Consider the following 26813-nt stretch of genomic DNA (forward strand, 5'->3'; position numbering starts at 1 on the left):
TATAAATACAAAAAATTAGCCAGGCATGGTGGCACGCACCTGTAATCCCAGCTACTCGGGAGGCTTAGGCAGGAGAATTGCTTGAATCTGGGAGGCAGAAGTTGCAGTGAGCCAAGATCACGCCACTGTACTCCAGCCAGGGCAACAGAGCAAGACTCTGTCTCAAAAAAAAAAAAGAAAAGAAAAGAAAAAAATATACATATATATATATAGAGAGAGAGAGAGAAGGCGAAAAATGACAGAAATACAAGGAGACATTAACAAATCCATATCATAATGGGAAACCTTAAAACATGCAATAGCTGATAGATCAAGCAGATTAAAAATCGGTAAGGATATAGAAGATTGGACTAATATGGTTAATAAGCTAGATCCAAAGGACATATTATGGAACATAGCATACAACAAGTAGAGACCACAGAATATTTATAAAAACTAGCCACCTATTAGGACCTAAAACAAATTTCAAAAAAATCAAAATCTTATAGCTTTATTACTTATTATTATTAAAAATAAATAACAAAAATATAACTTACATTCAAAAAGACTCCATACAGCAGAAATTAAAAATACATCTCTAAATAACTCAAAAGTCAAAGAAGAAAATGCAAAAATACTTAGAAACAGATATGTAGCTGGCACATACCAATATGGCCAAGTTAATTGGTAAAACATTGAAAAACATTTAAATATATTAGGAAATACTGTAGTAATAAGTATTAGAAGAGGTAAAATTAATGATGCCAGTGTGAATATAAACTGGCTAATTTAAACTACATATACAATATTGCAATCCCCAGAGACAAATGGATCTTCCGCTACTGCGGCATTTGAGAGCATTCACGACGCTATCCTCCAGTTCACCTGACTCATAGTAAGCTTTCCAGCACCAGTGGATACTCTGCACAATGCACTCAGGGCTTTAGGATGATCATTAGGTTTTCATTTTGCTAGACTTATATAGTTCCCACTACTCATAAATATATTGTTTTTACTTTGGACATATGTATGTGCACTGTAATTCTTACGTAAGCAGTAATTGCTCAGCATTTTGATATTTAACATTCAATAATTTACACAATGATTTTAAACATTATCTTAAAATCAAATACCCACAACAAAGAGACAGTTTTTCCTTCAATATTCTTTTTACATATAATTTACATGATTATTCTAAATCTCCAGGGAAATTTTAAAAGACATGATATTAATAATGAGGCACAGCATGAAAAACATTATATTGTGCAAAAATTGGAACAACATGGAATGTCCATGTTACACTGTGCAAGCATAAATAGCCCCCACAAAACTTTCTTAAATCTGAAATTGAAAAGAACTTGATTAACAAATGTGGGGTGATTTATTATTGCTAAAGTGACATAAATGCTGGATATAAATTGTGCTAACAGAAAAAGTAGTATCAATGAAGTTTAAAATACTAAATAATTACTAATAAAAATCACAATCCTCTAGCACACATTAAGAATGAAAAAGAAACATACCTGAAGGAAAAGCAGAGATTTCAAAAGATAATCAGATACTATAAGGAACAACTTCCTACCAACATATTTAAAAACGTGCAGGAAATGTATACTTGTCTAGAAACTTAAACTTAACAAAACTGACCAAAGAACTAGAACACCTGAACGGTCCTGTGTCCATTAAGGAAATTGAAATCAGTAGTTTAAAATTGTCCCACAAAGAAAATACTGGACTTAGTCTTAAAAGTGGAATTTTTTAATTAAGAAAAAGAATTCTGACATTACACAAAAACTTTCAGGTAAGAGAAAGAGAGGAATAGTTCTTCAGATTACTTTATAAAGCGAGTACAGGAATACTCCACAGATTTATATTTTCCCACTAAGTTACCTCTTGTATTTAGGACCATAACATCATACAACATTTCAGATTATATTTATATAGAAAAAAATTATATTTTAGATCCCAAAACTCAATACAACATTTTTAACAACAACCAAAAAAAAAAAGAGTGTAGCAAATGCTTTGAGATACATCATAAACACAATTAGTAATATGACAGCATCATGTGTCAGCATATCCAAAAGCATCCTGAATATCAGTGACAGGGATGTTCCACACAAATGCCACTGATGATACAAGAGGCGTTACTGTTTCATCCTCAGTGTGAATCATTCTCTAACACATTTCTAGAGTGACTTTCATATTTCTTGCCCACCACCACATCTTCCTCCTAATTATAACAATGAGACCGAATAAAAGTCAAGAAAGTGTTGAAGAACTTTATAGAAAAGGAAGCAAAACAAGCAGAAAAGCAATTACAATGAAAGAAACTCTATTACTGCTAACAAAGCAACTATTTGTCAACAACTATATTATTTGGGGGTCAGGAAGCAAATTTAATATAGGTTTACCATATTTTACTTACATTTTAGGAAATTTGTTTGGGTTCACAAGTAATCCATTATAATTTTGCCATTTAAAATAAAGAGAAATAGACTCTGTTTTTGAACAGAACATCTAATTTTCAGAAGCAAATTATTAAGGTTAAGTAGATATCTATGTAATTTTACTATCAAATTTTTAAAAGACAGTATAAAAAAATAACTACAGTCTCATCCATAAACAGAACTGCAGTAACTCTAAACAGAATACTTTTTGAAATGACATGTTTTGTTTCTTCCAGAAATGCAAAATTGGTTTAATATTAGAACATGTATTAATGCAATTCACCATAATAACAAAAAAAGAACCCATATGTTCATCCATAGAGACAGAAAAAGTAATAAAATTCAACATTCACTCACAATTAAAAAAAAAAAAAACTATTAGCAATGTAGAAATAGAAGGAAACTTCCCTAATCCAATAAACAATAAAAAAGGCATAAAAGTGTCACACACACCATACACACATGCTGAAACATTAGGAGCACTGGCTCATGCAATTATGGTAGCTGAGAAGTGCTAAGATGCTGTCTCTAAGCTAGGGGCCCAAGAATGCCAGTGGAATAGCCAGAAAGCAGGTGGTGTAGATTCCAAAGGCCTGAGAACCAGGGGAACTGAGGGCAGAAGATTAATGTTCCAGCTGATAGAGTCAGGCAAACAGCAAGTAAATCCTTTCTTTCTCCCCTTTTTTGTTCTATTCAGGCTCCCAAAGGATTAAGTGATGCCACCCACAATGAGGAAGTAAATCTCCTTTACTCAGTTTATTGATTCAAATGCTAATCTCTTCTGGAAACATCCTCAAAGACACACCCAGAAATAATGTTTACCTAGATGGCTGAGGATCCTGTGATCCAGAGTTGATACATAAAATCAACTATCACACATACCATTTTCATATAGATGTCAACTCTCCTTCAGTTTATCACAGATCCAATGCAATTCCAATAAAAATCCCAACAATCTTTAGATTGTAAAGTTCAATGAAAAGATGAAATATGGCTTTAGCAGCACAATCCTGAAGACAAGCATCATCAAACAATGATTACCAAAAGGTAGAAGGAGTCTAAGTCAAAGCAAAAGTGGACCAGTTCGATTCACTGAACTTTACAATCTAATTCTAAAAACTATGTGCAAGAGAAAAGGCACAATAATAGTCAAGACTTCCCTGAAAAAGATAATGGTGTCTGGGTGGTGATATGGATGTGGGAGGGCAGGGTATTTGCCATTGCAAATATCAAGACATTATAAAAATATAATAATTGAGATGGTGTAATATTGACACAGGAGAGACAAATAGACCAGTAGGGCAGAATAGACAGTGTAAAGGTACATCCATACAAAAAGAAAGATAAACAAAAACAAACAAACAAAAAAACCCTGATCTGTGATGATAGTGGCATGGTAGATCTGTGTAGAAAGGATGAGCTATTGATAAACCATCTTAGAACAACTGGTTATCCCTAGCACTCACTATAAGCAAAAGTCAGCTTTATATGGATTAATTATTTTAAAATGCAAAACTCTCACTTCCACTCCTAATGAAAAAATCAGGATAGGACAAGAAAGGGTGGAGTAACAAAGAAAGCTCACTTACTGTCTACCCCTTATAGGGTATATTAGGTTGCTCTTGCTACTGTAACAAATGAACACAAATGCCTTTCCTCTGCCTAATTTTGGGAAGTTTGGGGAGCAGATACAAAGGGAAGAAGAGAAAAGAGGAAAGTGGGAGCAATAATGTAAAGCCATTAAAAGAAAAACAGCATGTTTTCCCCTTTCATAAGAACTCAATCCAAGAAGGTTCCATATTTGGGGTAGGGATAAAAGAGAGGAAAAGTCTAGCTCATATGAGTCATTTATTGGATGTCATTATGTACCACACACAATGCTATGTGATTCCACAAACCTTTCTTAATTATTTAAACTAACCTAAATAGTGCATGTGTGTAGTTATTACCTTTAAATGAGGAAACTCAGGTTCACAATGGTGGTCACATACCTAAGGGAGCAAATGTCAGAGGGAGATACAAACCTAGGTATGCTGGCTGCCCCAGTCCAAGAAAATTTCCTCTCTCACTGCATTCGTCCATTCTCATGCTACCAATCAAGACATACCCGAGACTGGATAATTTATAAAAGAAAAAGGTTTAATTGACTTACAGTTCAGCATGGCTGGGGAGGCCTCAGGAAACTTACAATCATAGCGGAAGGGGAAGCAAACACATCCTTTCGCACATGGCAGCAGGAAGAAGAGCGGAGCAAAGATCTGGTGAGATCTCCCGAGAACACATTCACCATCACAAAAACAACATGAAGGCAACCAACCCCATGATTCAATTACCTCCCACCAGCTCCCTCCCACAACACGTGGGGAGTATGGGAACTACAATTCAAAATGAGATTTGGGTGAGGACACAGCCAAAACTTGTCACCGACTTTGCCTAGCAAGAAGGCAAGACTAAGGTGTTTTATAATCCCCACACTGTGCCTTTCGCTGTCTTTAAAGGACAATCTTGGTGGTATTGCCTTCCTTCCGCAACCTGCCTTCTGCCCCAGATGTTACAGTGACTTCCTAATGAAGTCTGGAGTTACTTACCTTCTTGTAATAATTATACATTTACTACTTCTGTACAGTCATTGTTTCCAGATTGATTTTGTTATCATTCATGCTAGTCTTTGTGTGATGACCACTGGGCTGTGAGCCTGAATTTTCTTTTTTCTTTTTTTTAAACCACTTTATTGAGGTATGACTGAGATACAAAAAGTTGTATTTAATGTATATAACTTGATGTATTTGGAGATAACCTCTTTTTCTTCTCTTTCTTTCTTTTATAGAATTAGGCTTCCAAGAAACAACGAAAGGTGCTAAGACTGGTCTCTGGATGAATCTCTGCTGCAACTTAGAGAAACATGGAGACCTAGTTGTCATCATACAACTTGTCTTGCTGCCACTCCTGTCCCTTCAAGGAGTTATGGTTATCAGGAAAAAAGCCAATTAACGAACTCTGCTTTATTTTTGTGGTGATAATTAATCAACTCTAAGATTTCAGCATAAAATCCCATTACCCTACCCTATGTGACAAGACCCTAAGTGCCTTGCTCTTGCCTGGCTCTCCAGCTGCATCTTGTCACTCTGTACTCCTTACTCTACTCCAGCCACACTGTCCAAAGCCTCCTGTCCCCAGATCTTGCATAACCGCCTTCACACATCTGCTCAAAGTTCACCTCCAGTCTTCCTATGCCTAGCCCCGTGAGCTACTGAACACTTGAAATGCGTCTAGTCTGAACCAAAATGTGCTGGAAGTATAAAATATACACTGGATTTTTATTACTTAGTAGATATAAAAGAATATCTTAATAATTCCATTAATTCTATATTGATTGCCTGTTGAAATAGTTAACACAGGTTGGATTATTATTAAAATTAATTTGACCTGTTTCTTTTTACTTTTTTTTTTTTTTTTTTTTTTTTCTGAGACGGAGTTTCACCCTTTAGTCCAGGCTGGAGTAAAGTGGCGCAATCTCAGCTCACCACAGCCTCTGCCCCTACCCCGCCCGGGTTCAAGCGATTTCTCCAGCCTCAGCCTCCCAAGTAGCTGGGATTATAGGCACCCGCCATCAAGCCCGGGTAATTTTTGTATTTTTAGTAGAGACGTGGTTTTGCAATGTTGGCCAGACTGGTCTTGAACGCCTGACTTCAGATGATCACCTGCCTCAGCCTGCCGAAGTGCTGGGATTACAGACATGAGCCACTGCACCCTGCCTTCTTTTTACATTTTATGTGGCAATTGGAAAATTTAAAATTACATTCATGGCTCACACTGTTTCCATTGGACAGCGCTGCTCTATGGCATGACCCTCTTTTGCTGCCTTCCCGCTGGCACTTACATTGTGGAATTTCAGCATCCGGGCTCACCTGGTCAGTGGCCTTCTCACCCAAGCAGAATGTACCACAGGAACCTTGCCTGGCTCACCCACATCTGATTCCCAGGCACTCAGGTCAGGGCCTGGAGCATAGTAAGTGCTGACTGAATATCTTTCGAATGAATGACCCTGCTCTTCCTCAGCCGGAGACATGAATTCTGTCGGTCCCAAAACACGTGGTCTAAAGTCCTTTGGGCTCCTGTTGCTGCCAGCACTGACAATATGCTCTTGACCCTGGGCGGGGTGGGCGGGGGCGGGGGCGTCTGGATACTTCCTCTATGGAAAGAACTGGTCACAAAACCGCAGAGGTGACTCAGGCTGAGAACCCAGGCTCCTCTTTCCCTTGGTGACACGCCCCGCCCCTCGGTCCCTCACTGGCACTTCTCCCTCCGGCCACACGGCGGCGTCTCGCGAGAGTGCAGCGGCCGATGGTACAGCTCGCTCCCCCCTCGCGCCCTCGGACAGTGGGTCCTTCCACTTCTAGAAAAGGATTGTGGGACGGCAGGTCGGTCTTTCTTCCTTTTGGTGCGAGCTTGTTGTGGTCTTTGCGCTGGGTCTTCCGGGATGGCGCTTGGCTGTGGCCGCGTGGTCTCTCACGCCGGGGCGCCGGGCAGGGGAACGCGGCCACCCTGAGTCTGGTGAGTCGACTGCGGCGGCCGGACCGTGTCCGAGGTGTCCGGGGCCGTGAACGCGTGAAGGGTAAGCGGCCTGGCCTCGCGCCTGCGTTCCCAAGCTTGGAAACGGGGAGCTGGTGGATTTGTGTTTAGATCATCGACTATGCCAGGAAGTTCTCCAGATAAGCCTGGTTTTATTTTCGTTAGTGAAAAGGCCTTACCGTATAACTGACTTTATGCCTGCCCTGCCCCCGGGTAAAATAACTTAAAAGCAGAGGGTCTGGCGACGGCTGTTTCCAAATGCGGTACTGGGCGGGAGTGATCACCTACCCTGCAGATGAGTTTTCACGTTGGTGCGAGACGAGTCGCCATTTAAAACGCATCTCATTTCACTTTTCATTACTAAGTCGGATTTTAAATAGTGAGAAAATTTCTCTGAAATGTATTGTTCGTTTTTAGGCTGTAATCAGAAGATTACTGTCAGCCAGTCAGCAACCTTATGTCGTAGAGCCGACCTCGCGCAGTGTCAGCCTTTGTGTTGCCCATTCACTTTGGAAACTAGTGAATGTGGTGTCAAAAAAGGCGTAAATTAAACGCTTTGCAGCCTTTTCCTGCCCTTGAATTTGGTATCTTTGGTGTAGGAGCTGCATAAGTAACAGTTGCTGCTTTTACATTTACACGCGTGATCTTGACCCCGCCAGCCACAAGTGTATGGTTTGTCTTAACCAGTTTTAATTTTTGTTCAGGTGGAAGATGGATGCCTGAAGTGTAGACTGCTGCTAGCTCAATACCATCTGGGAGCACAAAGGTGACCAGAAGGTAGGGTGATATGTCATAAAGCACTTTGTAATGGGAATTTTTATCACCTTTTAGATTGGGGCTCCTTCTCTAGTGAGTGTTAATGTTAGTGGTACATTCGTAGTGTTGCTCCGTCTGTAGCTGTTTAGGTGAGTTAACAAATGGGACAGCCTCCACAGCTTATTTTTGGGAAAGTTTTGCTGATACATCCTGAGAAGCCCAGGGAAATAAATACGCATAGTACTGGCATTCTGGATCCCTTAAGAATTGTTTTTATGTGTAGTCATTGAGTTTTTTAAAAACTTGTCAAATCGCAGACATATTAATTACCAAGTTCTTGATTAAAATGTTACACAAAAATATCTGCTGCCGAATTGAGTACTTTATTTTTTCTCTTAGGATGTCCTTGGTGAAGAGTTTGAAAATTTGGTCTTCACAAGAGTTGCTTGGCTCATTTGAAATTGCCGGGAGTCTGAGGATTTCTGACGTAACTGCCTGTTGGAGTCTGTAAATACACACTTAAGACAGTGAGGATGTGAATAAATATATTAATGCACTTTGACATTTGTGTTTTAAGTGATTAACTGCCAGAAATAGCTGTTTCTAAAAAGTTATAAGGGAGGAGGGCTTCTTTTTTGATCAGTTTTCACTGTTGTCACCATAATTAATAGCCTTACAATAGCTTGTGTTTGGCCCAAAGAGAAATGTACTTTGTTCCAGTGACTCAAAAATCGTGGCGAGAACTAGACTGATTCTAGTGACAGGTGTGCTTTACTGCACCCAATGCATACATTTTTTCCCTCCAACTAGATTGTACACTTAATATTGGCATATTTTCTGCCTTCACTTTGCAAGAAACAACAAATAATGTATTCAGGTATTCAAAAAATTTATTGAAAGCACTGTACTAGGAGCTAAGAACACGATGACGAGCACAACACAGTTCTTCCCTTTGGAAACAAAGTTGAGTGGAGGGAATGTCATCACATGTAAAACTTCACTATGAGTTCCATGATAGGATTTTCTTGGGGAAACCTGAGAAAGAGTTGAGACCAAAGGTATGTGTCATACTTTTCACAAGGCAAAATTGGGGAAATGACATGCAGAGGCTTGGGCTAGAAAAAAGATACCATAAGTCCACTTACTTTTGTGACAGTTTTGGCTGCTTTCCCTCTTCAGTGCCTTGTTTCAGAATTGAGTTGTTTACTGAGGCATGTAAGATGGCTGTTATGGGAGGTGGGAGTGTTACAAAATGAGGCTGAAGAGGTAGGTAAAGAAGCCAGACACACCACTTCAGGCTCCCTCTGGCTTTATTAAAGCAAGATAAGTCCATGGTGGAAAATCAGATTTGCAAAAAAAGGTAGTTGAACTAGGTTGCTTATTGTTGTCTAGGCAAGAGACCATCTTGCACTAGTAAAATTAGTGAAATAAAATTGTTTATAGTTCGATGACAGAGCCAACTAGACTTGGTAATAGTGGAGGTGTCCATAACTGCTAGGTGTCGAGCTTGCACACTGATGAGCATAATGACTATAAATCCAGTTGGGGAGCAGCATTTAAACAGCTGAATTCTTAAATTACCTTTAAGAAATCCAAATGGTCTTTTTGCAGTAGCACATTACTCGGTAGTCTAAACTACAGAAATAAACCTTAAGGCCATGGGTATAAATGGTATCTACCCGGGGTAGAGGAAGAGGGCCGAGGGTTTGAAGTTAGAGAAACTCCACTAATGGCAAGGTAAAGCATGATAAGCTAGAAAGGGTGGTCAGTATGTGGTAGGAGCAAAATAGGATTACATTAAAGAAGCAAAAGAATGTCCTAAAAATTCTCCCTGGGATTAAGTGACACAGTGATTGATATTAATCACTTAAGATACGGATTAGTTGAATTGAGGGCAATGACTAAAGATAACTCCTTGCATGAAGATTGGCTGAGAATGAGAGGAAAATCAGTTGCTAGAGGGTAGGGGGTTGTAGTTATGAAAGATAGTTTTCTTTAGTCTTAGTTTTAAGTTTAAAACCAAGTAGCAAGGATCTAGCTGAGAGAATGATTGAATACATTAATATAGGAGGAGGAGATACAAAGATCCTGAAAAGGCTGGGAGAGAGCATCCAAAGCACAGGCGGAGAGACAAAAAGGTTAGGGCTGCTGGCAGCTGTGGAGAGAACTGTATGTGGAAAGGGGGAGATGTAAGACATCCTGTGTAAGTATTTTCCCCGTAGACTGCAAAGTCATCTATGGAGAGGAAAGGTCCAAAATAGTCACTGGGGAGAGCAGGTGAGTTAGATGGCCAAGCAGGGTGGATAGATCATTTGAGGTTTGGGGTGAGGGATCAACTGAAATCCACATAGACTTCTGAAAACACAAGACAAGAACACTTTAGAAATTAACACTTAAAACAAAGCTTTTTACATCATTTGTAAATAACTGGTGGAAATTAACACCACAAAATACAGTATTATAAAGAACTATATGAATAAAAATATCTGCAGTCTGGAAGTGATGCCTCAGTCCTTTTGCATCTGGGCGCTACTTGAGAACCAACCCAGAGCTGGGAAGACGTCCTCCCACTTGTACTATTGCACAGCAGGCTAGTTGCAGTTCAGATTTCCAGAACGTTCATCAGATGCATCTGGTCTTGGTTGTGGTGGACACAGACACAACATAGTCAGAAATGAATGATTGCTATCCTGTTCCAGAAACGAAAATGTGGTTTCAAGTGAATTTTTACAAAATACTTATTCTTCCAGTTCAAACAAAAAGGTACTTCAGCACGACTGTGCTGTAGTTAAACCATGCCTATAATCCCAGCACTTTGGGAGGCTGAGGCAGGCCAATCACTTGAGGTCAGGAGTTTGAGACCAGCCCCCAACATGGTGAAACCCTGTCTCTTAAAAATACAGAAAGAGCCACGTATTGTGGCGCACGCCTGTGAGGCAGGAGAATCGCTTAAACCCAGGAAGTGGAGGTTGTGGTGAGCTGACGTGGTGCTGCTGCACTCCAGCCTGGGCGACAGTGGTAACATCTCAAAAAAAAAAAAAAAAAAAAAAAAAGCAAAATATAACATTGTCTTATGCTGAAATACTCGCAGGTCTGAGATTTGAATCAAGGTATCTATTTCACAGTTTCGAAAGTACCAGTGATGCACACAACCTTCCCACCCCTACCCTTGACCCTTCATTAGGATCAAGTCTCTGTCTTGAGGCGGGAAGCTTGGATAGTTTTTATTGTTTTTGCTGTGTGTTTTCCAGCCAGGTTGTTTGGAGATATCTGAGGTTTTTCTTCCATCAGGCTATCTTTAGACCCATTTCTTCTCTAAAATAAAATATATTTGAAAAATACAGAAAGATTCAGAAGAAAACAACCAAATGAAGTATTTTAATTACATCAGAAACCAAGCTGCTCTTAAATTGAAGATACTGAGTTAATTCAAAAGTTTCATAATACCAAAAGCTATTCAATAAATGTTCCCTCTAAATAGTTGTGCAAAATAAACAAAGTTTGTATTTAATCTTTGTTTAATATACAAAGTTAGTCTGACATTTACATTCATAACGATTTTATTCATGAATATTAGGCATAATTCACCCAAATCTGTCATTACTTTTGTTAATAATTCCCAAACCAGGCTCTCAACCTTCTCACTTTTGCAAACAGAATAGTGATGGGGAGAGAGTTGGAGGCAATTTATAATCCCCTGATTTTATTTTCAGCAGTCAATGAATGGAACAATGTCTTGTGAGCCCCTATCACTTGTCTCGTATGGAGAAACAGGGCAGCTGATTACCAGAGCCTGGACACCACATCCACTACTTTGTAAAACTTAGGTTTTACACATCTCCCATCATCACAGGTGGAGGCTCTGAGAATGACACTAACTCACATCTGCTCCTTCTTACGCAAACCCCTCCTGCTGTTACTTCCAAGAGATGGCCTAACATTGTTAGTGTCTCAGGCTGGCAAGCATATTTCCTTCCCCAAATGTATATGCCCACAAATAATGGGCTACACTGTCCCAATCTATTTTGAGATTTGTTTGAGCTAAAAAAAAAAAAAAAAAATCCCTCTTTTAAAATACAGTTACCTTTAATCTGTTCCTTTACTGACATTCAAAAAGCACTGATGGAATAATTATTCTGCCTGTCATGGGAAGTATGAACCAGTCTATTTGGGATGGAAGATTTCTGGATAGCCAGAGGTCGGAAGAGGACACCAGTGAATGTGAGAGGAAAATATAGCAGAAGAATCACCAGAAAAGATTGCTAGGAGAGGACCTGAAATAAGTACTATGTTGTTTGTCTAGGATTGAATCTGTCCACTCTGCAGACCTTAAGAAATTAAGTTGCTATTCTTCCCCATTCTTAGCAGCCTTTGCGTGAAAAGGCAAGGTGAGGTGTAGGGCAGGTCACTGCCAGAACTCTGGTGGCATTGTGGTGGAAATTAGAACTTAAAAGTTGCATTAGGAAATGCACCTTTCTAGATTCCATTGGTCACTCCAGCCCCTTCTCCGCATGGCAGCCGATGAGATGAGTGGCTTCCTTTAAGCACTTGGAATAAAACAATAAGATCCAAATGTTTCCCACAGCCTTTAAGGCCTTGTGTTATCTGCCTTTCCCTTCATGCTCAGTGCATGTTGGTCTTTCAGCTCCTCAAATACCCAGGCCCTCTCCAGAGTCAGCATTTTCCCTATGTTCCTCACTCTGATTACATCAGCCTTGCAGCCACTCACATGGCTGGCTCCTCACCTGCCAGGTCTCAGCTTTAAATGCCACTTTCTGAGATGGCCTTCTCTGAACAGCGTAAACATGCAAAGTGAGGTCACTTTGTTGCTCCTCTAGCTCAGGCATTTCTTTGTAATGCATACTCCTATTTGTTTTAACTGTTTACTTTTGTGCCTCCACGTCTAGGCTAGGGCCATCAAACTTTTTTATAAAGAGCCAGACTGTAAACTACATCCTGTTTGTGTCACATGTTACTGTTACTTTGTTTTGCTTTTAAACAACCCTTTAAAGGTGTAAAAACCATTACTGGCTTCTGGGCTGTACAAAGGCAGCAGACTAGATTTGGCCCTTAGGCCATGGTTTGCTGATTGCTCAGACCAGTGCTTGACATTCCTTAGATGGGCTCACTGGATATTTACTGAATTCAAAATCAGAAGTGTTCTGGAGACAGGCTTAGAATCAGTGCCACTGATCAGAAGATGCATGTGAGTTCTTGTGTCCCGCAAAGTGAAAGCTATTCTTCCAACTTAGAATGTGTGTAAGTTTTTTAAATTCCTGAGTGGAAATAAAAATTACTACTTGTATTGAAACCAACTAAAATTTAAGACAAAAAACAAAACAAAACAAAAATGATAAGTGCTTATTAATCATCACAATAACCATAGGAGGTAGGTTATCTACACTGTATAAAAATTGAGGCTTAGAAGTTTAGCAGTATTAAAGTTACACAAGTAGTATGCAGAGATGAAACACAAATTATTCAGGTCAGTCAGAATGCAAAGCCTAAACTTAATCATGAATATAATTTTGAAAAAGTACTGTCAACTTTAAACCAAATGTCTATTTGGACAACCTATTAGCTCTCCCAGGCTGATCTCATCAAATATTACGCAGATTATAGTAGAAGCTGTTTACCACGCAGACCTCAATTCTAGACTGAGGCATTCATTCTCCAGCTGCTGGGAGTGTTGCCTGCCATGTAGCTCAAAACTGAGCCCCTCCCCAGGAACTGCCCTCAGTTGAAGAGAACCCCCCTCCCAGAACATCCCTTACCCAGTGATTTCTATGGGGTGAGTGTGAATGTGTAAAGGTTCAACCCCCATGTCTCACGGTAGGATGAATTTGAAGAGCCATCTCAACTCTAGAGCTCCCTGTGGGATCAGCTCTTGACTCTGCCCAAACCCGTCTTTCACTTTCTCCCCAACAAGTGTGGATCCCGTGGGCACTTTCTAACAAGCTTCCTGCATGCAGATTTCCATTTCAGAATCTATCTAGGGAACCTAACTTAAATTAGCACAGGCCTTGCTCCAGTCATTGATAAAAACAAAAAGGGCCACACATGATAGATACTGCTGGTGTCAGGCTTCTTACGTGATCCAAAAACTGTACATGTGCTTACATGCATATTTTGGGATGAGAGTCAGTAGATACAACTGGCTTTTCTAAAGGATCCATGATCAAACGACACTGAAAACCACAACACGACGAACAATGGGCTGACCCTGATCCATCAGACACATCAACTTTGTTTTTAGAGTTTTACAGTGGTTGTTTAACCAGATATAAATCCATCCAACTGTCTTATTCAGCCCACATTTTTTCCCATCTTATTAAAAAATACATTATGAGAGGTGGTATGAAACCCTTCCTGAACTATGTTTGCCACAGTGTTCCCCTGATTATCAAATTCAGCTAAGTGTTAAAGTGATTTTGTTAAGGCAGCTAGGTGTTCTGTCTCTGAATTCCTTTTTAACTACATTTTAAAAACATTTCCAGAATGAAAGTAATTGTGATGGAAAAGACAGAAATAAAACAGGACTTAAGTAATTCTTCTGTCTGCTATTAGTTAACAATGTGAGTCTGTCACTTTCTCTTTGTTTCTCTGGCTCAAAATACCTGTTGTTATTGTTGCTTTTTAATTAGTGAAACAATTGTTTCTTTATTCTGGCTCCAAACAATCTTACAATCTTTATTATCGTCAGCTTTGCCCCACTACCTCTACCTGTTATTCCTAACTCTTCCCAGATTGTACCAAGGTTCTTGATCATGCACTTTTCCTTCCATGATTTTTACACGTTCTTTTAAAATACAGAATCTCAGAATGACATTAAGGTTTCACTGCCTGCCCTACCTCCCCAAAGGAACTTTCCAAAACACAAAATGCTTCTCAAAATTGTCATCAATACAACACCTTCTTCAAACCTTACTATTACTAACCTGATGAACTGTAGCGTCCCCAGAACCCTGAGCATCCGAAGAACGAGTCACTGGAAGCGGTGGTACAAGATCTGTTTTTGAACTGCAGAGAATGAGTTTTAGAATTAGTGACTGGAACAGTACCTAGAATCAGAAATTAAGTTGGAAGAGTACTGCAGTGTACATATAAAACATTTCCATGAGCAAGTAAAGTTCTTTTCGACTGCACTGTTCTGGAGCCATGATGGTGATGGCTCTGGCCTGCCCACTTACTTTACTTCCGAGAGAACTGATCGCTCCCCATCTGAACACTGGGACCGGCGATACTGCCGGTAACTTCGTGGCGAATGAGAATGCCTGATGCGGACTGGGTCACCTTGTGTCCTGAACAAGCAACCAAAAAAAATGGGAACAAACACCCAAAGTCAGAAGAGGAAAAGTAGGAGTTCTTCCTTACTATTGAAACCGCAAAAGAATAGCAACTTTCAGAGTTTTAAAAAGAACTTGACTCCTCTAGGCTTTGAAAGCCTGAGTGACTTAAATTTCACAAGAAAAATGCTCCCTTGACCATATGTGAAAATGAAGCTCTTTATAGTTATTTGTGTATATATTGTGTATATATATTTGTGTATATATATGTGTGTGTGTATGTATATTTTTTAACCACCAAATTTTAAATGAAATTATTCCTCACAGTGGAATTCTTTTTAGTAGCGTGGAAGAAAACAAAATCTATAATGCAGACAAAATGGCATTCCTAATGGAAAAAGTTGGTCCACTGTCCTAGCTACTAACATTAAGAATTCACTCTTCACTTGAAAACTGCTAAGAAAGTAGACCTTAAGTGTTCTCTCCATTAAAAAAAAAAGTATGTGAGGTGATAGATATATTAGCTTGATTTCAGCATTTCACAATGTATACATATATCCAAACATCACATTGTACACTGTAAACATACACACATTTTATTTGTTGATTATACCTTAATAATTAAAAACAAATGAATATTCAAATCTTTGACCTGAAGAGGGGGACAGAGGGTGGCTGGGGTGTACCAACCTGCTGTTTAACTGTGGTGGGAAAGCAGCATAGCTGCAGAAGGGGAACAAAGCAGGCACTCACTTTCTCTTAACCAAGTTCTGGCAAGGCAGAAAGCACAGCCAACAGGTATGGCTCCTCTTACACTGGTGACTAGGGACTCCTGCTGTGCTTTCATGAAGCCTGTTCAATGTGCTGCTTCTATGCCAGAAATTGGACTGGGCTCATATGAGAGTTTTATGGTCAACATAATTCTCTTGGTGTAAAATAATGGATAAAAAACTTTATCAATGAGAATCTCAGAATTTATTTCGAAACTGACATTAATCAGGAAAAGCCCCCTTGTACCTACCATGTACAAAGAGGTGGCTAACAAGACATGATAGTGATTATAGTGTAGAATAAGTAGCTTTAATACACACTTTTCTTCCTCTTTTGCTACTGTCACCTAATTTTGATTAAAATGTAAAGACAAATTAAAGCACTGCCTGGAACACAACTGAAGAATTAGAATGGATTACTCACAAGCACTAATAAAGCTTTTGTGAGAAGATTTTCAAAGGCACTCACTCTATTTTAGTGTACGGAATCTCTTTCAATTGTTCTTCTGACAATCCGGATGGATCCACAAGTTCCTTTCTGTAAAGGAATAAGCAAGAAAATGATAGTTGTGGTGCTGGTATAAATGCTAGTATCTTTCACAATTGGCAGCTGAGTTTTCCCTTTCTAACCTTGTCCCAAAACAGTGTTAGTAAAACCAATACAAATTTATAAAAACTAAAAATGTGTTCAAGGAAAAATAGGAGGGGTAAAACCTTTTCTGTAGCTCTTTTGTGTTCTTTCAATTTTTCTACGTTCAGACTCCAGCCATTCCCCATTTCCCTATAAAAGATCTGCTTCTCTCCCCTGTGGTGGGTGTCTTTTTTCTTCTGGATTTGTTTTCCTTGGTATTTATTTGTAAACTATTGGCCTGTCTGGGGTCCATTTAGAGGCGAGACTAAATGACCCAAGGTGAGGAGGTGTCAGGGCTGCCTGTAGATAGGCTCTGATATGGTAAGGCACCATGACCATGTGCTCCCCGTGCCTGCTACACACGGTGGCAATGGCTTTGGCAGGCATCACGCTGAGGCTGCCTCTCACTACCAGCAGTCTTTCTTCCAACTGCATTAAAACTACATGGGTTTTAAAACAATGAGAAAGAAAAACTATTACTCACTGAATGTGCTTCCATAACTCTTCTTTTGCTTGGATATCGGGGCTTCTCCTATAAATAGAGAAAATAACATTCATCTCTACGAACATGCTTCATCTCACAACCTAATAACTAACTTTAATAGTTTTCAGACTGTGAAGTTCTTATTTGCCAGCTGAGAACAGACAAGGAAAGACTGGACAGGGACAGCCATTGTGATGGGTAGTATAAAGACACCAGCAGCTAAATTGCTGCTACTGCTGCTGAAGGAAAATCATAAAACCTAGTGATAACCAGAGCTTCATTTAATGAAAGACCTCAGAACTGCAGGGCCATATGCCTCCCCCTCCAGTGGTAACTGTACAATGAAGGATGATTCAGGGCGTCTGTTTCTGATCTTTCCAGATATTTGTAAGTAATGGTAAAAGAAGAACTCATCCTGATTCTAGAAAGTCCCAACATGATCTGTGATTACTTACAAGAAGCAACCACTACAAGGAGAAAGCAACTGGTGGGATTGGCCCTGATGGCAGACTGTACCAATGACCCATCTTTCACGTTACATCTGGTGTTGCATTTCTGCAACAAAACTTGGGCCAGCAAATGCTAGGACCTATTTGTGGCCTTGGCTCATGCTGCCACCCTCTTTACGCCCTTCTCCATCCCCAACTATTGACTCTGCAAATCTTTTCTCCAAGAAGTATGTGAGTAGATATTATACTACTGTCTTTAATTTCCTAGAATGAAAACTTCAGTCAGCATTCAAGTGTTTGTACTCTCTGTAGTATCAACTATTACTCCCACTGTAGCAACGCATACTAGTAATCTATTATCTCTGCAATTGTTGACACAATGATTTTTCTTCATAGTGAGAAAATAAGCTTTCATTGGTCGGTCCCTTTAAGAGAACAGAGATCGAGTAATAGGCCAAAAGAAAGAACAAATAACAATTAAAAGCCACCGATCCTATGGAATTTTATGTGATTAATCTGCATTAGCATTTGGGGGCCTCAATATTGCTTTTAGTGTATGATATCATTAATGCTTTCATTTTTCTCAGTTCATAAGGGCACCACTGTGGTATTCTGGTAGGGCTTTCTGAACCTACAGAATACACTAAGCTACTTTCCCGCCACTGACCAAATGGCTTTTCCTTTGTGCAGGGGGGAAAAAATGATCTGTCTATAAAGACTTTTTAATCAACTCAGGATGAGACAAAACATGAAAGGAAAAAGGGATGAAATGTTGGTCTCAGACCAAATATGGTATTGTTAAATGTACATGTTCTTTGTTATAAGAATAAGATTAGGCTGGGCATGGTGGCTCAAGCCTGTAATCCCAGCACTCTGGGAGGCCAATGAGGGTGGATCACTTGAGGTCAGGAGTTAGAGACCAGCCTGGCCAACATGGCAAAACCCCATCTCTACTAAAAATACAAAAAATTAGCTGGGTGTGGTGGCATGTGTCTGTAATTCCAGCTGCTTAGGAGGTTGAGGCATGAAACTCTCTTGAACCTGGGAGGTAGAGGTTGCAGTAAGCCGAGATCACACCACTGCACTCCAGCCTGGGCAATAGAACGAGAGCCTGTGCCAAAAAAAAAAAAAAAAAAAATGGTATGTTTCTTAAAAATCATAGAAACTGCTTCCTTGGTGTCCTATATGGACTCTGCCTTTCCTACATTTGGTTGGTCTGATTTACTAGATAATATGTTAACCCCATTAAATGATACTGTCAGAGAAGGTGCTAATATTAAAAAGCACTAAGGTGTTATTCCACTCTGACAGAATGATGGTTCAGCTGTGACTATACCCCAGGATCTACTTCTCACGGTCAACCAAGAGTCTGAAGTATTCCATAATATCCAGGTTAGGAAGCTATTCTACTGATCATTATTCTTATTTCAGGAAGGTATGATAGTGGACATATCAGCTGTCTTCTAGTTACAGCAGGGTTTCCCACCCTTGGCCCGACTGACATTTTCCATACTAATTCTGTGTTGTAGGAGGCTGTCCTGTGCACTGCAGGATGATCAGTAGCACCTGTGGCCTCTACCCTCTAGACACCAGTAGCACCTCCCCAGTGTGACAGCCAAAAATGTCTGTAGACAATGTCCCCTTGGAAGCAAAACTGCCCCCAGTTGGAAAACCACTGATTAAGGGTATGACCTAGGAATTCAGTGGCTGTGGTTGGGTAGTGGAAGCCAAGTTATTATAAAGATCCATTATGTGAGTACTGGAATAGTGCTGGAGAGAGTGACAGTAAAGCAGAAACTCAATCTTAAAAGAATGAGGAAAATGACCCAGGGTGCAGTTGATGACAATTACCGGAAGTGGTGAGTGGTATCATGTGAGGGCATGCAATTCAAAGCTGAATGCTTTTAGGGCGGACATGGGGAGAATGAGAAAAGTTATGAGTGGCCAGGAGGACACACACCCCATGATAACCGGCCTAGGGGTGAGAGACAGTGACTATGAACAATACATTAAAAAACTGATAACATGGTAACAGTGGATATGTCTGAATGCTGGTATTGCAGGTAATTTTATTTTCTTATTTATGCTTTTCTATATTTTCTGATCTTCTTAAGCCAGGAGAATTTCTTACCTTAGTTATCAGGAAAAAAATAAGAGTGTTTTCATGTTTTGTTTTGTTTTTTTAAAATACTGTGATTGTAATTCCACAGGAAATGCTTTTCATTCCCATCTCAGAAGAATTAGAGAAATGTTATCTTTGTTTTTTTCTTTTTTGTTTTTTTTTGTTTTGTTTTGTTTTGAGACAGTCTCTCTGTGTCACCCAGGGTGGAGTGCAGTGGCCCCATCTCGGCTCACTGCAAGCTCCGCCTCCTGGATTCAAGCCATTCTCCGGCCTCAGCCTCCCGAGTAGCTGGGACTACAGGCATGCACCACCACGCCCAGCTAATTTTTAGTAGAGACGGAGTTTCACCATGTTGGCCACGATGGCCTCAAACTCTTGACCTCGTGATCCGCCCACCTCAGCCTCCCAAAGTGCTGGGATTGCAGGCGTGGCCACTGCACCTGGCCTGAGAAATGTTATCTTAAGCTGAATGAGATCATCAGTCCTTCTAGCCATAAACATTGGTCCTAAAAGATTAAGGAGTTTAGTCTTTATCTTTACGTTCTATAGCACCATGAAAGTCATATTTTTAAATAAACTAAGTTCTGACGTGGCCAGTAGTTTCAAACAGTTTAAGGCAAGGAAAAGTTCCAAAGCTTAAAAAATGCTAATTTTCTGATTGCTAGACCACCTGTGATTTCACAAATGTCAACACAAGCTGCTTGTTAATGAGGAATGTATTATTTTTATGCTTACATCTGCACACATTTAATCAATAATTTAGGATGAATTCATGATCTGCAGCTTGGTGTGGATTTAGAAAGCTGTGGAATTTCAGCAGTCATTTTTCTTAATTTGAGGCACTTAATTATGCCGATGTTTTACTTAAACTCTCCAAATAAATTCCTAAGGAAAGGAAATAGAACCCTAAGTTATCCAAAGGTACGACTTATATAGAAAATAATCATGCAGCCCAGTATTAGTCCAGTATTTTTCAAAAGCATCCCTCCTCCACATACAAATATTCCACTTTAATCAGATAAATTAGTTTGATGACACATCATTCACAAATCACTTCCCTTATTCCAAAACCCTAAAACAGACATATCATAAATCTACAAAGGATTTAAACTCCATCACTGCATATAATCATTTTATATAGTCCTCAAACTATTCAACTATATTATCTAAAAGTATACTATGGGCAATACATTATCTAATAATATATTTACTATATTTTGTATATTATACTAAAAAATATGGCAGTATTTTACTTTTTTTTTTTTTTTTTTTTTTTTTTTTTTTTTAAAATTTTTTCACTTTTTTTACTTTTTTTTTTTTTTTTTTTTTGTCCTTCTTTATACTGATCACTCCTCTGAAAGGAAATTTAGAGTTGAAAATGTGTACATTTACAAAACATCTTTATTTAAGGAATTCAAAGTTCCTAACAAATATCCCAGTCATTCTTTGTCACATTCCTGACTGGTTAAAATAAATCTAATTAGATGTCTTACTCTTCTCCCTCCCCCTCCAAATCAAAGAAGTCTTAGGAAGCCAATGAGATGAACAACTTAGCTGCTTAAGATCGCTCAGGAGGCACTTTGGGTTGGGGGTGGGGGTTCATGTTATATCTTCACTTAACGCACCAGACTTACATGTTTTGTGTGTAATTGAGAACATCACCCCGACAGCCTCATCTTCCACAGTATCAGTACTTTTCACTAAAATAGTAAGATATTATCACCACCAGAGGGAGCACGAGCCTTCTCTTGCACCCAGGTTTGACCTTAGCAAACTATTGTTTATACTTTAATGTCTCTTCCAAATATCCTGCTGAGTAAAGGTTCACTCATGTAGAAAAGCAGGTTCAACAAAGCTTTTTTCCTAGTGATAAACATCAACTGTAGCTGAAAAATGTACTAAATAGAACTGTACTTCCCAATGTTTTACCAGAGGAGATCTAATCATATTTCAGCTTAACGCTTTTTAGTAGAAAACAGTTTTGTATTTTATACTACTCTGTGTCTCCGGTATTTAATAATGAATTGATTTTCTAGCTATTTATTGGGGATAAAACACAAAAATGAATAATGATGTATCATAACATTCTGACCCTTAATGGATACATAATTTACATATACTGCAGTAGGAATTTAAGAATATGGGAGTAATGGAGAGATCAGTGGTTTACTGTACATCTGAAATGCCAAATATACATATATATGTTTATACAGTACATATATTTTAAAATATTTTCTATATTTTATATATATATATATATATCTGAAAGATAATTTTGATTGCTTTCCTTGAATACTGCCCTAGCCATGTTTCCACTTTTTCTAAGCGATGCGGTCTCACTATGTTGCCCAGGCTGGTCTTGAACTCCTGGCCTCAAGTGATCATCCCTCCTCAGCCTTCCAAGTAGCTGGGAGTACAAGCCACCACGCCAAGCTCATGTTTCCACTTTAAAGAAAGCTGTAGTGGTTCCTAAATCCTCACACAACCAAATTCTAGTCTCTAATGACTTTATGTGAGTTGCCTTACTCTACTCTCTTCATTTCTCACCACCTCCTCATCTCAAGGAAAAACACAAATACCTTGCAGTGTTTCTAGAGAAGAACTAAGACCTGGGGGAACTTACTAATAAACGCTGTAACACAGGCACGACCTCACTTAATGCTCAGCAAAATCCTAAGAGCATGGTACCATGAGTGTTGTAGAAATGGAAACTCATGGGGATCAGGTAATAAGCTGAAGATCCACAATGCAAACAACAGCACCCAGCAGGTGTTTTATTAATTGTCAATACATCTCAGGCTTTTAACAGTCATAGCTCAAATAAAGGACAGAGCTCAGTGTGTGCTATGTGAAGTAATCCATCATCCTTAAGAGTTATAACACTTTTATTCAGTTGCCCACTTGACATTTCCATTAATTGTCTACTTGGCATCTCAAACTTAACAAACAGAAATCTTGATTCTCTCCTCCAAAAACAATCCTGGCCCATCCCTTCCCATCTCAGTAAAACAGCATGCTACCCACTCAGTGGATCAGTTCAGAAACTCAACGTCATCCATAATACCGCTCATACTACAAATCTGTCAGCTTTAATTCCAAAATGCACATTCATCTACTTCTCTTCATTTCACCACCACCATCTTTTCTGAGCTAAAGCCATTTCACCTTGACCACTGTAAGTTTTCTAATTGCTTTCCTGCTTCCTTTCTTCCTCTTTCTCAATCTGCTTTTTACCCACCAGAGCAACCTTTTTTTTTTTTTTTTTTTGAGATGGAGTTTCACTCCTGTTGCCCAGGCTGAAGTGCAATGGCACGATCTCAGCTTACTGCAACCTTACCTCCCAGGTTCAAGCAATTCTCCTGACCCAGCCTCCCAAGTAGCTGGGATTACAGGCACCCACCACCACACCTGGCTAATTTTTGTATTTTTAGTAGAGACAAGGTTTTACCACATTGAGCAGGCTTGTCTTGAACTCCTGAACTCAGGTGATCTGCCTGCCTTGGCCTCCCAAAGTGCTGGGATTACAGGTGTGAGTCACCATGCCCGACCAGCAACTTCTAAATGAACTACTATCCACATAAATACATACATATATATATGTGTGTGTGTGTGTGTGTGTGTGTGTGTATTTTCTACTTTAAATGCACTTTGGCCATATCAGGTAAGAAATCTGACATAGGTCCTACTGGACTAAAATCAAGGTGTTGGCATGGCTGCATTCCTTTCTGGAGACTCAAGGGAAAATTCATTTTCTTGTGTTTTCCAACTTCTAGAGCTGCCCACATTTATTCATTCAGGCCTTTTCCTCTATTTTCAAAGCCAGCAACAGCAGGTTGAGTCCGTTTCAAACTGAAACACTTCCTCTTCTGTCACCTCTTCTTCCACTTTTAAGAAACTTATGATTACTTTGGGCCTACTTGGATAATCCAGGATAATATCTCTGGGTGAGGGTCAACTGATTAACAACAGCCTTAATTCCACCTGCAATCTTAACTCCTCTCTGCCATTTAGGGTCATATATTCACACATTATGGATATTAAGCCATGGACATATTTCAGGGGTCATTATTCTTCCTACCACAGTAACTATAATGTTTTTCCTCCTCTTAATTTCTTTATATAAAAACACACTGTTTAAGCAAAGATACATTAACATTTTAATATGAGGCTTCTAACAGGCAAAAATAAAATATATGACAATAGCACAAAGGACAAGCACAAAGGAGCTATATTTTTCCAATGTTTCTAAATTTTAAATAAAATGTTACAATATTAATCTTAGGGTGTGATAAGGAACCATACTGATAAGAATCATACAGAGAGAAAGCAATAAGTAAAAAAATAATAAAAGTATAGGTAAGACATCAGTAGAGAAAATAAAATGGAGTATCAAAAAATATTCAATTCACACAAAATAAAGTAGGAAGGGAGTAACAAACCAACAAAAAACAGGCATAATAAACCAGAAAAAAGAACAAGATGGCAGACTTAAATCCCAAAATACAAATAATTATGTTAACTGCCAGCAGGCTAAACATTCAACGTAAAAGGGATTGTGAGGCTAGAAATAATAAAAAAAAAAAAAAAGACCAACTGTCCACTGTTTACAAGAGGTGGACTTTAAATATAAAGACATAATTAGGCCTAAAGTAAAAGGATTAAAAGGATATACCATGCAAACAGTAAACATGAAGAAGATATGGTAGAATTTATGCGTGTGCATGTGTAGTGGACACAGAGAAGGGAGTATTACCAGAATGAAGGGTCATCAGTTCACCAGGAAGGAAAAAAACCTACATATGCATACCCCTGACACCGGAACTCCAAAATAACTTGAAGCAAAACCTGACAGAATTAAAGGAAAAAACAGACAAACTCACAATCACTGTTGTATATTTTAACATCCCTCTCTCAATGACTACTTGAAAAGTAGGTAAAGAAATTAAAAAAAGACACAATCTGAACACTATCAGCTAACTGCATCTATTCAACACCCAGTAACTGAGACTCCTCATTCTTCTTGAGTCCACAGATTATTCATCATTGAAGACCATATGCTAGGCCTTAAAACAAGTCTCAATAAATTTCAAGGGATTAAAACTGTTCAGAATTTTTTTTAACCACAATGGAATTAAATTAGAATAACAATAATATTTGTAGAAAATCTGGAAATACTTGGAAATTAAACACACAACGAAATATGCCATCATCAAAAAAATGACAAGATAAATTAAAAATTATTTTGAACTGCATAATAAAAACAATGTCAAAAACACGTGAGATATAGTTAAAGCATGACTGAAAGGGAAATTTAGAAATTTTTGCTTATATTGCAAAAGTAGAAAGGTTTAAGATAAATGTTATCCTAAGAAGATGAAAAAAAAGGAGCAGGTAAAAGACAAAATAAAAAGAATAAAAAGTAAAGTCAATGAAACAGACAACAGATAGCAAAGAAAAAGCAACATCTAAAATTGTTCTCTGAAAAAAATAAATAAAAAACAAAAATGAGGAGAAAACACAAATCACCAACATCAGGAATCAAAGTGGTGATATCACAACAGATTTCACAGATGTTAAAAGCACATGAATTATAAACAAATTTTTGCTGAAAGATTTGACAACTTAGATAAAAATGAAATATTTTAAAAGCATAAATTATTAAAACCTACACATAAGTATAAAATATGAATATCTCAATATCTGCCAAAGAAATTGAATTTGTAATTTAAAACCTTCCGCAAAGAAAATTCCAGGCAAAGATTGTTTCACTGGTGAATTATATATTTAAGGAAGAAAAAAATGCTTTTATATTAACTCATTCAGAAAATAGAGGAAGAAGGAATAGTTCTCAAATTATTTTAAATGACCAATATAATCTTTTTACCAAAAACCTGACATTACAGGAAAATTACAGATCAATTTTTCACAAAAACAAAGAAAAAAATCTTAACAAGGTAATGCCAAGTAGAATCCAGCTACATACTAAAAGGAAAATATATCACGACCACAAGGGGCTTATCCTAGGAATGCAAGGATGTATCATTCAAAATTGAATCCATTTAATTCCTCCACGAACACAATAAACCCATATAACAATTATCTCAACAGATGCAGAAAAAGTTTGTAATCAAACTCAAGACCCATTCATGATCAAAACTCTTCACTAACTCTTAGCAAACTAGAAATAGAAGGGATATTTCTCAGTTGTGCAGCTAGCATCATATATAATGTGACAAACTGAATGCTCTCCCTTTATGAAAAGGAGCAGTCAAGGATGTCTGCTTCCTTACCACTTGTATTCAACATTGTAACTCAACACTGTACTACATGATCTAGCCAGTATAATAAGGGAAGGAACAGAAATAAAAGACAGAAAGACTAGAACTCAAGGAGAACTGTTCACAAATATGATTGTAACTGTAGACAATCCTAAGAAACGGCCCCCCACCCCCGCAAAAGCTTCTAGAGCTAATAAGTGAATTTAACAAGGCTTATGGGGTGGCAAGATGTAGCATCAGTATTTTTAAAAATCATTTGTTCTATATACTAAAAAACAACTGAAAAATACATTTTCTGAAATGTAACAAAATGAATTATTCTGTACTGAAAACTACAAAACATTGCTGAAAGAAGATAAAAACAAATGGATGAATAAGGTATTTGTTTTCTCAAAATTGATCTATACATTCAACATAATCACAGTCAAAAGTCTTTGGGGGAAGGCGGTAAAAACTGACAAGTTGATTCAAAAATTTAGACAGAAATGCAAAAGTCCTAATAAAATAGTTAAAACAATCTTGAAAAGAAAGGGGAGAGGGATAGCAAAAGTTGGAGAATTTACACTGCCTTATTCAAGTCTTACCATAAAGCTACAGTAACTGAGACAACATGATGGCTTAGGGATAGACAAATAGATCAATGAAACAAAATTGGCCCACATGTGAGCAGTCAATTCTTTTTCAACAAAGGCCACAAGGCATTTTAATGAAAAGTCTTTTCAAAAATGGTGGTGGAACTGGATAGACTACAGGAAAACAAACCTTTCAATCTCTACTCATCCATATACAACAACTAATTCTAAATGGAACACAGACCTAAGTATAAAAGCAAAATCTATAAAGCTGCTAGAAAAAGATGTAAGACTATCTTTGTGACCATGGGGTAGGCAAATACTCCTTAAGATTTAAAAAAAAAAAGGGCCGGGCGCGGTGGCTCAAGCCTGTAATCCCAGCACTTTGGGAGGCCGAGACGGGCGGATCACAAGGTCAGGAGATCGAGACCATCCTGGCTAACATGGTGAAACCCTGTCTCTAC

At 38.5% G+C, this 26813-nt stretch overlaps 1 protein-coding gene, 1 non-coding gene and 1 pseudogene across 4 annotated transcripts in view; 2 read left to right on the top strand and 1 right to left on the bottom strand.

Annotated features, from left to right (window-relative positions):
- The first annotated feature begins 6513 nt into the window (after nt 1-6513).
- Nucleotides 6514-7145, top strand: LOC116274941 (annotated as a pseudogene). The gene has a single exon (XR_004183797.1). The product of XR_004183797.1 is annotated as an uncharacterized LOC116274941 (transcript).
- Nucleotides 7146-7487: 342 nt separating this feature from the next.
- Nucleotides 7488-7620, top strand: LOC116275143. The gene has a single exon (XR_004184102.1). It is a non-coding gene; the product is annotated as a small nucleolar RNA SNORA13 (small nucleolar RNA).
- Nucleotides 7621-8629: 1009 nt separating this feature from the next.
- The window catches only part of EPB41L4A (erythrocyte membrane protein band 4.1 like 4A), a 255671-nt gene continuing 237487 nt past the window's right edge, over nt 8630-26813 (bottom strand). Inside the window, exons 19-24 of one of the 2 annotated variants that reach the window (XR_001903629.2) lie at nt 16929-16976; nt 16283-16351; nt 14948-15058; nt 14696-14777; nt 8903-11072; nt 8630-8792 (exon numbers count right to left, since the gene is read on the bottom strand). Coding sequence is in view for 1 of the 2 variants with exons in the window: in XM_021939596.2 (XP_021795288.1) it covers nt 10944-11072; nt 14696-14777; nt 14948-15058; nt 16283-16351; nt 16929-16976 (439 nt within the window). In the remaining variant the exon portion in view is untranslated. Of the gene's footprint in view, nt 11073-14695; nt 14778-14947; nt 15059-16282; nt 16352-16928; nt 16977-26813 lie in introns of both variants that reach the window. The other variant, XM_021939596.2, reaches the window with a different exon arrangement.

The sequence above is a fragment of the Papio anubis genome, chromosome 5, assembly GCF_008728515.1.
Source record: "Papio anubis isolate 15944 chromosome 5, Panubis1.0, whole genome shotgun sequence".
In the NCBI taxonomy this organism is placed as follows: Eukaryota; Metazoa; Chordata; class Mammalia; order Primates; family Cercopithecidae; genus Papio; species Papio anubis.